The 13,854-nt window shown below is 55.3% G+C and overlaps 1 protein-coding gene across 1 annotated transcript in view; it reads left to right on the forward strand.

Annotated features, from left to right (window-relative positions):
- Nucleotides 1–253: 253 nt before the first annotated feature.
- The window catches only part of Sdc3 (syndecan 3), a 32,733-nt gene continuing 19,132 nt past the window's right edge, over nucleotides 254–13,854 (forward strand). Inside the window, exon 1 of the mRNA NM_053893.3 lies at nucleotides 254–431. Coding sequence (NP_446345.3) covers nucleotides 300–431 — 132 coding nt within the window. The 5' untranslated portion in view covers nucleotides 254–299. The remainder of the gene's footprint in view (nucleotides 432–13,854) is intronic.

Genomic DNA, 13,854 nt, shown 5'->3' on the forward strand with positions numbered 1-13,854 from the left:
TCCGCGAATCCACAGTTGGGGGGTAGACGTCAACGCCCCTCGTCCCCACCGCGCTCGGGGAAACTGAGGCCGGGGGCGGTGTCGCGTGCCGCTGTCGCCGCGGCCCCGCCCTCCTGCTCGCCCCGCCCGCGCGGGGGGCGGCGGTGGCGGCGGCGGCAGCGGCGGCGGCGACGCTTCCTGCGGGCGCGGCCGCTGTGGGCGCGGAGCCGCGAGCGAGCGAACGAACGAGCGAGGCGGAGCCGGCGGCCGAGGAGCCGAGCGCAGGTCCCGCGCAGCCCGCGCCGCGAACAAAGGCCGCCATGAAGCCCGGGCCGCCGCGCCGCGGGACCGCACAGGGGCAGCGCGTGGACACCGCCACCCATGGGCCCGGGGCCCGCGGGTTGTTACTGCCACCGCTGCTGCTGCTGTTGCTGGCCGGCCGCGCCGCGGGGGTGAGTGATGGGCCCCAAGAGAGTGCCCAGCGTGTACCCCGCGTGTCTTTGCGTGTCCCCTCGTCGCGCGCGCCGTTCTGGGTGTGTCCCGGTCTCACCGGGTCTCCTCCCCGCCGGGAAGCGTGTGCGTCCGGTATCCGCTGGGGTCGCCTTTTCCCCACCCCCACTCCAACCCAAGCCGCCTGCAGGGCCTTGGGGACTCCCCAGGAGGAGGGGGGTGGGTCGATGAAGGTGACCCGCGGGGGTGAATGAGGGTGACCCTGTGTGTGTCTGCTTCTAAGAAGGGTGCGTGGGCACCTGTGGGTGTGTGTGGGCATGGGAAAGGCTCTGTCCCTATGGGGCGGATGGCATCCGCATTCCGCTCCACACTGGGTGACCCATTGTGCACTCTGTGTGCCACCTTGGCCATGGCTGCGTGACTGCTGGATGAGGGGGTGTGTGCTCTGACCCATAGAAGTGCATGAAAGCACGCGCATGTGTGTGCAGGTGTGTGCAGGTGTGTGGCGATGGTGGGCCTGGCTCACCTCCCACCCCGGAAGACATGGATGTGCATGCCGGCAGAGGTGGGTAGCAGGTGACCCCTGACTGTCCCTTCGAGAAACCCAAGTAGCTATGGAATTGATCTTGGTTCTGGTTTCACTAGCAGAACAGGAGGAAGAAGGTCCTGCAGGTAGACCAGCTAGGTCCCTTCTCGGAGGAACCCAGCTCCCAAGTGAGTTCTGAGTTGATAGGTGTCTCAATGCGGGCCGAAGGAGCTGGGGATTTCTAGGTCCTACCACCGTGGCTGACTCCAGGAGCAATGGCTGTCCCTACCCACTCAGATGACCACCAGAGCCCAGGCTGGCCGGCACGCCCCTTCTCTCCTAAGCATGGTGGCCAGGTTGTAGGGAGTCAGGCAAGACCCTGAGCTGCCCTGGGGACTGTTAGCTTTGGGGACCCTAGAATAGTGCCTGGTGGTCCATGCATACCTTGTCTTTTCTCTCTCTCTCTCTCTCTCTCTCTCTCTCTCTCTCTCTCTCTCTTTCTTTCTTTCTTTCTTCCTTTTTCCTGAGAGGGGTGAAGGGAGAGGTTCCTGAGAGAAAGGCAGCGCTACCCATACTGGCAGTGGGAGCCGGCTTCTCAGCAGTATTAGAGAAAATTACCCTTGACATCAAAGACCTGGTTTCAAAGTCCAGCGAGGACCACCACCCATTCACGGTGAGGCCTTGAGCCAGCCTGTCCACTCCTCTGAGCCCCGGCTTCCCCTTCTGCAGAGACAGAATAAGGGTACTCTTCCTGGAGGAATAGACACAGAGTCACCTTTGAGGGTATTTTGGTGTGAGCACAAAGGGCTCAGGACAAATGGCTCCACCGGAGCTACTGTCCCTAGGAAGGAAAAGGCTGATAATACACTTTCTACCAGTAGGGAAAGGATCCAGGGAGATTTGGAGGACCTAGCACATAGTAGGGCCTCAACCAGGCAGGTGTGAAGGCAAAGTACAGCTGGCATGGTTCAGGCCAATGCTGAGTGACATGCCCAGGTGGTGGGCCTGGCTGAGCGAGAGGAGAGACTGTGGTAGGGATGGCTCTCCAAAGGTGTTCTTTCTGTAAGCATGTCGTCCTCCCAGGGAGGGACTGGGGCTGTCGAGGAAGGGCTCTGCCCTGGTGCCTGGCCTGAGAAGCTAAGGGTTAAAGGGTGGTGCTTTCAGAGAGGACTGAGGCTAGACTAGAAGAAGGCCAGCTGGCTGGTCCAGGAATGGTCTCTCTCTGGTGCCGGCCTTTGACCGCAAGGAACTGACAGTGGTTGGCTCAGTAGGTGAGAAACAGGATGACCCTGGGCCTTCTTGCCAGTCTGGGAGGGCACAGGATCAGGGAAATGGGACTTGAGGGAGGAGAAGGCTGCTTTGGTTTGATCCAGGCTGTGGCTGGCAAGTTGGGGGCGTGTCCTGACCTACAGATTTGAGGCTTCGGTCTTGAGAGAGACTGACTGTCTAGGGCTCTGAGGACCTCAGGCCACCTCAGCTGTTCTCGTTAAGTGACTCCCAGGGCGGCATGGAATGTGGGGACACAAGAAATTATAGCCTTGGGAGAATGTCCTTTCAAGGTCCAGATCTGGGAGTGACCATAGATGCCATTCAGTCTGCTGTCAGGGGTGGTTTATGCAACTGATTTGTGGCTGTGTGACTTTGTGGAAGTGACTTAACTGTTCTGTGCCTTAATTTCCTCTCTCTGTAAGATGCAAAAAAGAGCAAAAGCATAGCCTCAGTGCTTGGTGCACGCAGATTCCCTTTTGGCGGGGGTGGGAGCAGAGTCCCATGTAGCTCAGGCTAGCCTCAAACTTGCTACATAGGCAAGGATGATCTTGAACTCCCTACCCTCCTACCTCCCAAGTGCTGGGATTGCAGACACGAGTCACTGTTCCCTGTTCTTTGTCAGAGTTATGGTCGTGTGTTTGGAAAGGTGAGGTCTGTGGTGCCAGGTGAGGCTTGCTCCTGGCACCCAGGAGTCCTTTCCTTTTGCCCTTCAGACTGGTGACCTCACTATAGGAATGAAAAGCTGGGGACTGTCCCAGGCTGGTCACTATAGTAAGCAGAGTGATTTAGAGGCCCCAGAACCCAGGTCCTCATGACTTCTGGGGTGCTGGGCACCAGGAGCAGATGTTTGTTGTGTGATTGGAGCAGTGCTGTCATCTATCTTAAGACCCTCTCTGTGCATTAGACAGTGTTAGGCTCAGCCCCTCGCAGGAGCTGGAGTATGCTGCCTTTCTCTGGAGATGGCCCTTCTTGGAGGAAGCCTTGAAGGCTTCCTGGAAGAAGAGGCCTTCTGAGCTAAGCTGACAGGGTCCACAATGGCAGCCTGGCTAAACCTCCACACTCTCTCTCCCATCCATCACCTATAGAAACAGGGTTGAATTTTCGGGGCTGTTGGGTTGGACCTGAAGCCTCCTGCTCTCTGGGAGTGGAATCAGCCTCCTAATGCCAGATAGCTGTGGATGAATGGGCTGCCTGGGAGGGAGGGACCACCTGCTTCTTTCAGGAGAGGGGAGGCTCCTGGAAACTGACCCCCCAACCCCCACCTTTCCAAGCTGCCCAGGGAGAGGGCTGCTACTTAGAGCCCTCTGGGCCAGCTGCGGACTGGCTGAGGAGGACTCCAGGTAGGCGCCACAGTTCCAGGCTGAGCGCTGGGTAGTTCTGACACCTGTCCCCAGCCTTCTATATGACTGAGTGTAGGATGTGTGCCGGACAGTCTCTGAAATAACCAGAATTCCTGTTTCACAGATGAGGGAATGAGCCACAGACACTTGGTGACTTGCTCAGAGTCGCATAGCCAGAAGTTAGCTGTTTTGTGTTGGGGCCCAGCTGGCTCCCGCCCCGAGCCATCGGTCCTAGTCTATGCCTTCATATGCTGTGAGCTTACGTACTTTACTTCATCTCTCTGGGGTCTCCTTATCCCCCAAGTTATGTATTTATTAATTAATTTTTTTCCAAGACAGGGTTTCTCTGTGAGGCATTGGCTATCACTCTGTAGACAAGGCTAGTCTCAAACTCAGAGATCTGCCTGCCTCTCTCTGCTGGGATTAAAGGCATGCACCATCACCACCCCACTTACTAAAATAATTTTTGAGATCAAGTCCCATTGTCTAGCCCAGGCTAGCCCTTGAACTTGTGATTTTTTTTTTCCTGCCTCGACCTCCTGATTGTTGAGCTGATAGGCAAGGGTACCACTGTCTCTTCTTGGCTATCATTTAGCAGCTGCCCAGTCTCACTAGACACTGTCCCTGCTCACATTTCATTCTGCTGTAGTCTTGGGGGTTACAACAAGCCGCTAAAGGGAGAAGAGCTTTCCTAGGGCGTTTCCTCTACCATCTGCAAAGGGGTGACTCTAAAGGTCCCTGGAGACTGGTTGGGGGAACTTTATAAGAGAGGTGTACAAAGCCAAGGTAGTGGTGGCCCATGCTTTTAATCCCAGCACTCAGGAGGCAAAGGTAGGTGGGATCTCTGAGTTGGAGGCCAGCCTAGTTCTAGGACAACCAGGGCTTCACAGAGAACCCCTCAGTCCCCAAAAGATGTCTAGAGCTTGAAGGCCTTGTGTTGGGTCACATGAGTACAGGGCAAGGAGAATCCTGGATGATAAGGGGTTAAAGATCCCTTGGGTATGAGGCATGAGCCATGCTGCCTCTACACAGGTGACCAGACCTGCCTTTGCACCCCTACTCCACCCTCTATCCCTAGAAAACCATTAGGAACCCAGATCTCTGCCTCAGCCTTCCCTTCTGAGTGCCAGGTCTCTGACCCTCACTTTCTCTCTGTCCTGGTGGCAGAGAGGGAATGACTCACAAGGTCCAAGCCAGGATGAGGGGAGTCACAGGACTTTCTTGACAGACCTTGAGCTTCTAGGGGCACCCAAGGCCACTCTGGGCAGTGGGAACTGAGTATAGAGACGCAGAAAATGCAGCTTGGCCAGCAGTTCCGCTCCTGTGTGGAGGGATCAGTTGGTGAGGTGGGTGGGAACCTTCCTTATTCAGGGTATTGGACGCGGACTGGGAGGCGCCAGGGGGCTGCTTAGGGCGGGCCTGTGGTGATGCTGTCACCACCAAGTCTGGCCATGACCATGAGGTTGTGGCTCTGGGCTTCAGCCCAGCATTGTGCAGCCCTGTAATTTTGTGTCTGGGGGCAGGATGACCAAGTGGGACACTGCCTGGAGGCTGGCCCCTTATTTCCACCACCCCTCCTGGCTCCCACACCAACCAGAGCAAGGACTGAACTGGCGATCACCTGGATCGTTCAGATCTCTGTCCCACAAAATGTCCTGGGAACATTAGCCTTATTGACTGCTCCCCCCTCTCCCCCCACGCATTTGCCTTGGCTCCTAGCCTTCCAAGATTCCGGGAGGCTGGGCAGCCTTCACTTCCGGCCCCTCACTCCAGAGCAGGCCCCTAGCCAGAGGGGTGGCTGTTCCCCTCCCCCACTCCCACAGACCAGGCCTAGTCTGAGTATCAAACAGGAAGAGGGTGATTACAGAGGGGAGTCTGAGCAGCCATGGCTGGGGGGGACCTAGCCGTGGGAGAGTGGGGACCCTCACAAATGATCTAGCTCCTTTCTCATCTGGTGGCTGAGGGTGGCAGGCTGGGGCTATCTTGCTGGTCTGTGGGTGGAAGAATTCTCTTAATCCCCACTGCTGAAACAGTCAGAACTTGTCTTCTCACTCAGACCTTGGTGCTTGTCTCTGTTTGGGGCGGGGAAGGGGGAGCACCAAATCTGAAGGTGAAACCTGGAAACAGAATTGCAGAGACCTCTGCACCAGTGAGGTTGAAACCCTGCTGTTTCTAGTTTCTTGCTATGTGATCTGGGCGCAGTCACCCAACCTCTCTGAGCCTGTTTATAGCAGGGGCGGGGCACTTGAGAGTTAGGGTATGGCATAAACAGGGAGGGAGTGGCTGCTCCTGTAAATGTTAGATTAGCTTCTTGCTTCTAATTGCCCAGGCTTTTGCTTGTTGTTTTGTTCTTGCCCTCTTGGTCTTCTCTTGGACCTCTTGCCCTCTTGGACCTGCTGTCTGGAATCAGGGCTAGAGTTTCCCTATAAGACTGTGGGAGCCAGGCCTAAAGCAGAGCCCTGGGCTCCGAGTAGAAGAACTTGGGTTGGGACTCCCAGTTGCAGCTGACTGGATTTAGGCCAGATTAGGCAAAGTATTTTCTAGGCTCCACAGTGCTGAGTTTCTGGGAATTCTGTTCCCTGCAGTGCAGGCTGGAGACAGGTAGACCTATCTACTGCTCAGATGTCATGGCCCTGGGACTCTGCGAAGATCAGGTTGCCTGTGTGCAAATCCCTGGGCAGGGTGATGTGTGTGGAATCTGAGCAGCCATAGCCCACACACCCACCGTCCACACACCCACGACCTACACACCCACCATCCACACACCCACCGTCCACACACCCACGACCTACACACCCACCATCCACACACCCACCATCCACACACCCAGGATCCTATATCCTAGAGCACTTGGTCTGAGTTCTGTTCTCCCCCCTCCCCCTGCCCAGGCTGTCTAACGTTTAGGAACCTTGGAGTGGGAGTTTCCTGTAGAGATGGTCACCCTCAGCTGTCCCGCTCAGTGGATGACCTGGGCCTTGCCCAAACATGGTGGTACATTTTGCAGTCAGAGATGGCTGGCTCACTGAGCCTTCTGGCCTCCCTAGGATACTGATATCATTGCCTTACTTACAAGGCTCCGGGATGGGCAGGTACCCACCACCAGTGGCGCCCACACGCGCCAAGAGGACACGGGGTCTGCGCTCAGCTGTTCCAGTCCTACTCTGGAGCTCTGCCCGGGGTGGCTAATGTTGTATCACACCTTCAAGGGTGGGCGGACTATACCTGAGCAGCTCTGGAGTATCCTGTACCCTCTCCCTGCCCGGTGGACCACCCACCCACCCCCAGCCCCACCTTAGCTCTTAGCCAGGCTGGAAGAGTCATGTAGAAGCGGCACCAGTGCCATCTGGGAGTCTAATTGCAGCTGGATGATTGCCAGTTCGATCGCCAGTGGCCGTGGCCGGCACCAGAATGGGCGGAGGGAGGAGGAGGCCGGTTCTTTAGTGTCTCCCTCCAGCTTCAGGCCTGGGGGACAGCCGAGGAATCCTGGCGGGTAGGGAGAGCCGTTGGGCTCTGCTCTGAATACCTGGTGGAGCCCATAACTGGCGCACTTATCCAGGGTGTGGCAGGTGTGGGTGTCCATCTGTCCTTTTCTCCCGACCATTGTGGTTGCCTCACCTGGGGCACAGGCCTTGCCTCTGAATCCCACCCACATTCCTGCCTTCAAGGTGCCTCCTGTCAGAGGGGTGGAGGCAGACGGCAGGGATGACAGTTGCAGGGACAGTGGTCAGGACATAAGGGTTCTAGGTGCTGGTCACCTCTGGGTCCTCAGCACTGCTGGTGGGACGTCATGTCATCCTATCTTACCCCATCTGGGCAGCAAGCCGTCTGCCAAGGTGAACACAGTGCTCTGCATCCTTCCAGGTGCTTGCCCGGGGCACTGTGCCACCAAGTAGAGCACACAGTGATGAGGGCTTGGGCACAGCTCCTAGATCCTTGCGATGGACTACTGGGTTGGGGCAGCAGTCTTTATTGGGCGCCTACGGTATACAGGGCCCATACTGGGCGCTTGTGGTATTAGTCTGAAGAGCCTATCTGCCTAGCTGTGGATGGGAAATTTGTGGAGATGGAGCGGGAGACCACTTTTGTCCACTCAGGGCAAGACCAGCCTAGCCCTGGAAGGGGTCTCCTCTTCTGTGGAGAGGGACTGGTGGCTCCTGGTTCTTCAGGCTTTGGGAGGCAAAGCTAGTTCAGCGGTCACTAGTTACCAGGGTGGCAGGTTTTATTTTTAGTATCAGCTTCCTTTAAGGTTGCCTTGGGCTTGATTCTTCTAGCAACTCATCTAGGAAAAGGGAACTGAATGGTCTGTGAAATGGAACCATTGGATGGGGGGCGATCTGGGTCTGCCAGTCCTCACAGCCACTGATGGCCTGACCTCGAGTGTCCCACACCCTTCAGGTGTCCTATCATGGTTCCTCTCGGGCCTGGGTGGGAGCCCCTTTCCTTTCCAGTCACACTGAGTGCTATCTCTCTCCCTGACCCTTGGGGACATGGTCACTCACATCCAGGCCACCCAGGGGTGAGAAGAACACTGGGTGGGGAGTCCATCACCGGGTCCTTGTCCTCACCTGCCTGCTGAAACCCACCAGACCCACAGCCCTTGTCTGAGCTGTGTGTGTCTTCCCCTAACCCCCGTGCTTGGCTCTGGACCTTATGAAGCTCCAATAATGGAGAAGGAAGGAGTCAAGGAAGTGAGGTGTTGGTTCTAGAGACTGAAGGGAGGCCTTGTGAAGGAAGTGTTCTTGGTTCAAGCCCTCAGTGGATGGCTGAGGGTTGGAGTGGTCAAAGGCTCAGAAGCAGGAAGGGCCATGGTCTGCTGGAAGGACAAGCTATGGAAAGGAACAGTAGGATTGCCAGCCAGAGGAGGAGGGAGCACGTCGTGTGGAAGGCGAGCATGCCTGTGTTTGAGATGGAGGGTTTTTCTCTCCCTATCCTGTTGCTAAAGGGGTGGCCTTACTGACTGGCTACTTCCAGGCTTCTGGCTTTGTACCTCAGCACATTCTGGGGTTAGATAGTTGGCCCCACCCAACCCAGCCCAGGCCCCAGTGCAGAAGACTCCACACAGCTCACCAGGTGAGCTGTGATGAATTGAGACCTTTACGTTCTGCCCTGAGGCAGTGGGTGTGGCCTGTAAGGGGGTCGTATGGTGGATACCAAACCTAGTGTATCAAAAATCACACTCAGCCCTGTGAGAAAGGCACAGGCATTATCTTCATTTCTTAAATATGATAGAAACACAGGGAGATGAAATACTTTGCGCAAAGTCACAGAGGTAGAGCTGAGTTGGGATTTGAACCCATGCAGTGTGATGCTAGGGCGCCATCTATTACACAAACTGCCAGCAGCAGAGAAGTTGTGCCATCCGGTGCTGCATCAAGACTGAGGTAAAGACCAAGGTCTTGCCATATCCTTGAACTTGTGTGCCTTCTGGGTGCTGACTCAGACCAGGGCCTCCTTGACTTCGAGGATGAGGACGATTCTTTGTTATTACTATCTCTGCTGAAGCTAACCTAGGCTTGCAGGGAGGGGACTGCTGGTGGCAGAGGACCCAAAGTAACAGCAAGTTGATTACCAAACTGAGATTGCAAACCTTCAAGAGGCCCAGGGTGAGCATCACTCCCTATACTAGTTTGTCTTTTACCTGTCTCCATTGTTGTTCAGAGCCCAGGTGTGGTTCCACTGTTTGTCTCCAGAAGCTTCCCCCCTGGCTGCCCCCAGATACTCTTGTGTCCCTTGGTATCTGTGCCACATCTATTCTCACTGTTCTTCAGTGCAAGGCTTCAGACTGGTTCCTCTGCCCTGCGCACTGCCCCACCCAAGACCCCTTCAACAGCCCATTTCTGACTTTTCACACCAATGTATATCCTCGCTTACCCCTCCAGTGAACTTCTACTCATGCTCCAAAGCCCAGCTCAGATAGCCCTTCTTCCTAGCTGCCCAACACCGGGGGAGCCCTCCTTCTGTCCTACCTCTGCTAGATTCCCAGGCCCTGCTCTTTCCCAACATTAAGATTCCTTGCCAAGCACGGGTCCTGCTTCAGTGTTTCTTCTTGTCTGACTCCCCACAGGGTTACTTTGTTACCTAGCCTCTGGGGAGCCCTGTCTTGGATACACTGTTGCAGCTGCTACCTTCCCCCCTCCCCATGACATCATCTCCCGGCCCAACTCACACATCCACGGTTCGTTTTCCCTGGTCTGACATTGCTGTATTGTTTCTTTTCCCCATTTTCACACATCCTCATTTTGATTTATTTCTGGTTCTTCTCACTCTAACACCTTGTCTTTTCTCCCTGGCCCTCCCCTGTATGACGACCCCCCCCTCCCAAGCTGGGGAGAAAAGGGAAGCAAGAACAGCTGGGGAGATGTAGTCATGGAGTTGTGTGTGTATCTTGGTGCTTTGGTACTTTGATGCCTTGAAAGTGGGCCCTGGGGGCTGGGTTACCTGGAGGTGTCCCCTTCAGCCATCCTTCCCCCTCCAACACCTTTGCTCCTCTCTTCCTTCCTAGTTTTCTTTTCCTCCTACTCTCATTCCCTGAGGCTGTCCCTCCTTCCCTCCCTCCCTGGCTGATTGGGACCTCTCTCATCCCTGACTGTTATTCAGTGGGGACTTGAAGTCTTGTTCCTTGGAGGGACAGGATCTGGTTAGAGCTGGGATAGACATCCCTTTGGAAGTCCTCACCTCCCCGTCAAGGGCTCATCTCTCCCTTTAACAAGCCCCAAGGAATTTGAGGCCAAAGCTGCTTTGAGGACAGTAGACACTGGTCTTGCTGGTCAAGGTCCTGTAACTGAAGGAGCTGGGAAGCTGGTTTTATCTTGCTTTCACATGAAGTGGAGAAATGATTTTAGACCTGGCCGGGAGGCTGTGATGGTCCCTGGGTGACCCTTTCTCACGTATGGTTACTAACATCACGGTTCTGTCCAAGCTTACACTGTGGTGAGTGACGAGGTCATCTGCATGCAGGTGTATACGGAAGTTGCCAGGAGTCTAAGCTGATGATTGAGTGCCTAGAGTAGCGGAAACCACCTCTCCCACTTCCCCAGCTGCTAAGGTTCACTCCCTTAAGGTGACTCCACATGGATTTCGACGGAGGAAGTCGGGAGGCGCTGTGGCAACGTTGTAAGGGTCAGATGCACCCACAGAGGCTGGGCACTCGCTAATTGAAGTTCTAGCTGTCAAATGGGAAGACCTAGAGTCCAGGTGAGCTAGGTGAGCATGGTGACCCATGTATCATCCCAGCACTCATGAGGCTGACTGACACAAGGGGTCCCTGGGACAAGCTGTCTAACCAGGCTCCCAGAAACTGAACTCTGGGTTCAGCAAGAGACTATGGTTCAACCATAAAAGCTGGAGCAGGAAGACACCTGACATCGACTTTAGACTTCCACATGCATTCATACATGTGCACATGTACCGATGCATGCACACATGTGAAGACACAGATGAACGTACTCGGACTCCCAGACCAGTGGCAGGGACTGTTTTCGCATGGAGTACTAAGACTCCTTGTGCCCATAGGAACAGGCTCGGACTCGCAGCATCCACACCCACAATTGGCCCCATCCCATGCACACACAGTGTCCCTAGGTGCTTCCAGGAGCCCTCTGGACACATGTGTATGTGCTGTGCAGACACAGCACTGGAGCTGTGCTCACGGGAACAGGCCTGTCCCTAATCCAGGTCTTAATCCCAGGGTCTAGAGCTCTGGCCAGGGGCAGCTGGTCATCTGGCCTCCTTAGGGAGATTAAAACAAGGACAGAGGAGACACTGGGAGCTCTGCCTCCTGCCCAACCCCCAGAGGCACGTCATTCTCATGCCAAAAAGCTACTCTTGGACCCCTCAGAGAGCTGGTTCTGTATGCCACTCATAAATTCTGGGTGCTGTCAGGGTGGGAGTGAAGGCAGGAGCTGTGTGTCCCCCAAGAAAGGGACAACTACTAGAGAGAGGCCAGGAGGGCCATCTCCTACCACTTAAGTACCTACCTGTCTGCAGGGGCCCCTGACTCAGAATCTTGAGCTGGGAAGCCCTCTGATTCTGGTATTTGAGCATTCTGGTGAGGCGGGAAGATAGATGAAGCCCAGCCAGGACACATCATATGTTGGGTTCCGAGCATGTGTACAGCTAAGATTGAGACCTGTCTAGTCGACGGGAGATCTGAGCTGGAGGCCCTGGAGGTGACTAAGGAAATGTTGGTCACTAGCAGAATGGTGCAGGCACTGAGCAGGCCAGGCCATGGTATGTGACTGCTGTCTGAGCATGGTTCCCTGGTGGGTCGCTGTGCTATGAGGCATCTGAAAGTTGCATCTACTAGAGGAGATTGGCATGAACAGTGGCTCTGAGGTGACTGTCCCTGGCCCACTGTGGGAGGAAACACCCCACACTACCCAGAATGTAAGACCACGCAGGCTGGGCCTTGCCCCTGTTTCTTCCCACCTCAGCTCTGTCCGAGTTTGGACAGGTAGCAGTGTGTGTTGAGGGTGATGATGAGGCAGTGGCTTGGGTGACAGGGCTGTGACTTGGGCCTCTAGATCCCCTCTGTAAACAGAATAGCCCTTGTTCCACTAAGGAAAGCATTAGGGCTCATGTAGCCAGTTTATGGTGGTGGCCTCAAGCTGTGGCCAGCGTGTTGGTAGTGGGAGGAGTCTCAGCCACCATAGAGGTGACATCCTCACCCTATCCCAGGCTCAGTGAGCAAGACTGCCCTGGCAGCAGTCCACTGGCTGACATCCAGGTTGGTGGCCATCTTTCCAGCTCAGACCCTCTGTCACTAACACTGTCTTCTTCCAAGCTGGATCCTGGGCAAGACCATCTGGTACTCGCTCATTTGTCCCCTCGTTCATTCATTCACTCAGTCATTCATTCCCTCCCTCTCATTCATTCATTCCCCTCATTCATTCCGTTTCTCACTCATCTCCTTCCTCATTAATTTCCTCCCTCATTTAATTATTCTCTTATTTATTCATTCCTTCTGCACTTTTTTATTAGTCCCCCCACCCCCCATTCATTCTTTCCTGAGGCTGGGCTGGAGGCAGACACCCTGTAGGGAAGGGGCCAGGCAGGTGTTATGGGAGTTCTTCCAGCCTTGCTGTGGAAGGAAGGGTCTGGGAGGGGTCTTGGTAGAGGGGATGTGGTAGCTTTGTGGTAGCTGCAGAGTGGGTTGGAGGCCACTCAAGGTCCTCAAAGGCAGGGTGGTATCTGGGCCCAGTGCAGAACCTGTGTGGAGGGTTAAGGGGAGAGCAGGACTTATATGCCCAAGCATCTTGGGATGCTGATGAGGGCAGACACGGCATATGGGGTTTTCCATGCTCCCTCCACCCTGTCACTGAGGGGACACTGAGAACCTGCCAGACAAAGGCAGGCATCTGGGGCCTGGGCCAGGCCTCAGGACAGATGGGGCCTCCGTCTGGGAGCAGAGAGCGGAAACTGCCCGGGGCTTGGCAGCTGCTGTTGGCTTGGTAGAGGTTCAGCCTGGGAGCCAAGTGGAGGTGGGTAGGGATGAGGGACAGATCCTGGAGCCCTCAGGGCTGTCTGTCCTTGAGGCTACACAGGACAGCCACAAGGTAGGGGCAGATGGCCTTGGGTCTAGCCTCTAAGGCCCCCTCTGGTCCTAGATCTTGTTAGGACAGCTAGCAGGACTCCTGAGGGGGCATCTGGATGTGAGCTGCTCCTGCACCTTTCAATGGCCCTTTGAGAGTTGGTGACCTACAGACACAGAGAGAGGCCTGGCTGGGCTCTGCTTACTTGAGGGCTCCACCCCAGGGGTTTGTCTATCTGCCACCAGAGGGCTTCTCTTGGGTACCCAAAATGGGAGCACTGAGATGTGTGTGACAAGGGTGCATGATAAGTTCTCTGGAGATTCCAAATTTGTGTCTAGGCTCTGCCGTGTAACCAAATTTCCTCCCTTCCTCCGAGCCTTAGTTGTACGCATTCGCCTTTATTACACAGTCGTATCGAGAGGAGACCCCATGCCCTAAAGTGCAGATGTCTCCCTTAGCCACGGCTTTACTCCCTATGCTCAACCAACCACAGCATGACAATACTAAGTGGAAAATTCCAGAAACAAACAGTCCATCAAGTTCAAATTGTGCGTCTTTCTGAATGGTGTGGTCACGCTGAGTTCTGCCTGGAAGCAGAACGGGCCTCATGCTGTGTGTGCATGCAAGTCACTTAGGAACATCTCTGTAGCCAGATGGGCTGTCACTGTCACCGGGCAAGTCTTCAGGTGACCTTCGTTATGCTTACTAGAGGGCCCAGCATCCACAGTAGAGATGCCTACAAGGTACCTGGGTAAGACAT

This window comes from Rattus norvegicus, chromosome 5 (genome assembly GCF_036323735.1).
Source record: "Rattus norvegicus strain BN/NHsdMcwi chromosome 5, GRCr8, whole genome shotgun sequence".
Lineage (NCBI taxonomy): Eukaryota > Metazoa > Chordata > Mammalia > Rodentia > Muridae > Rattus > Rattus norvegicus.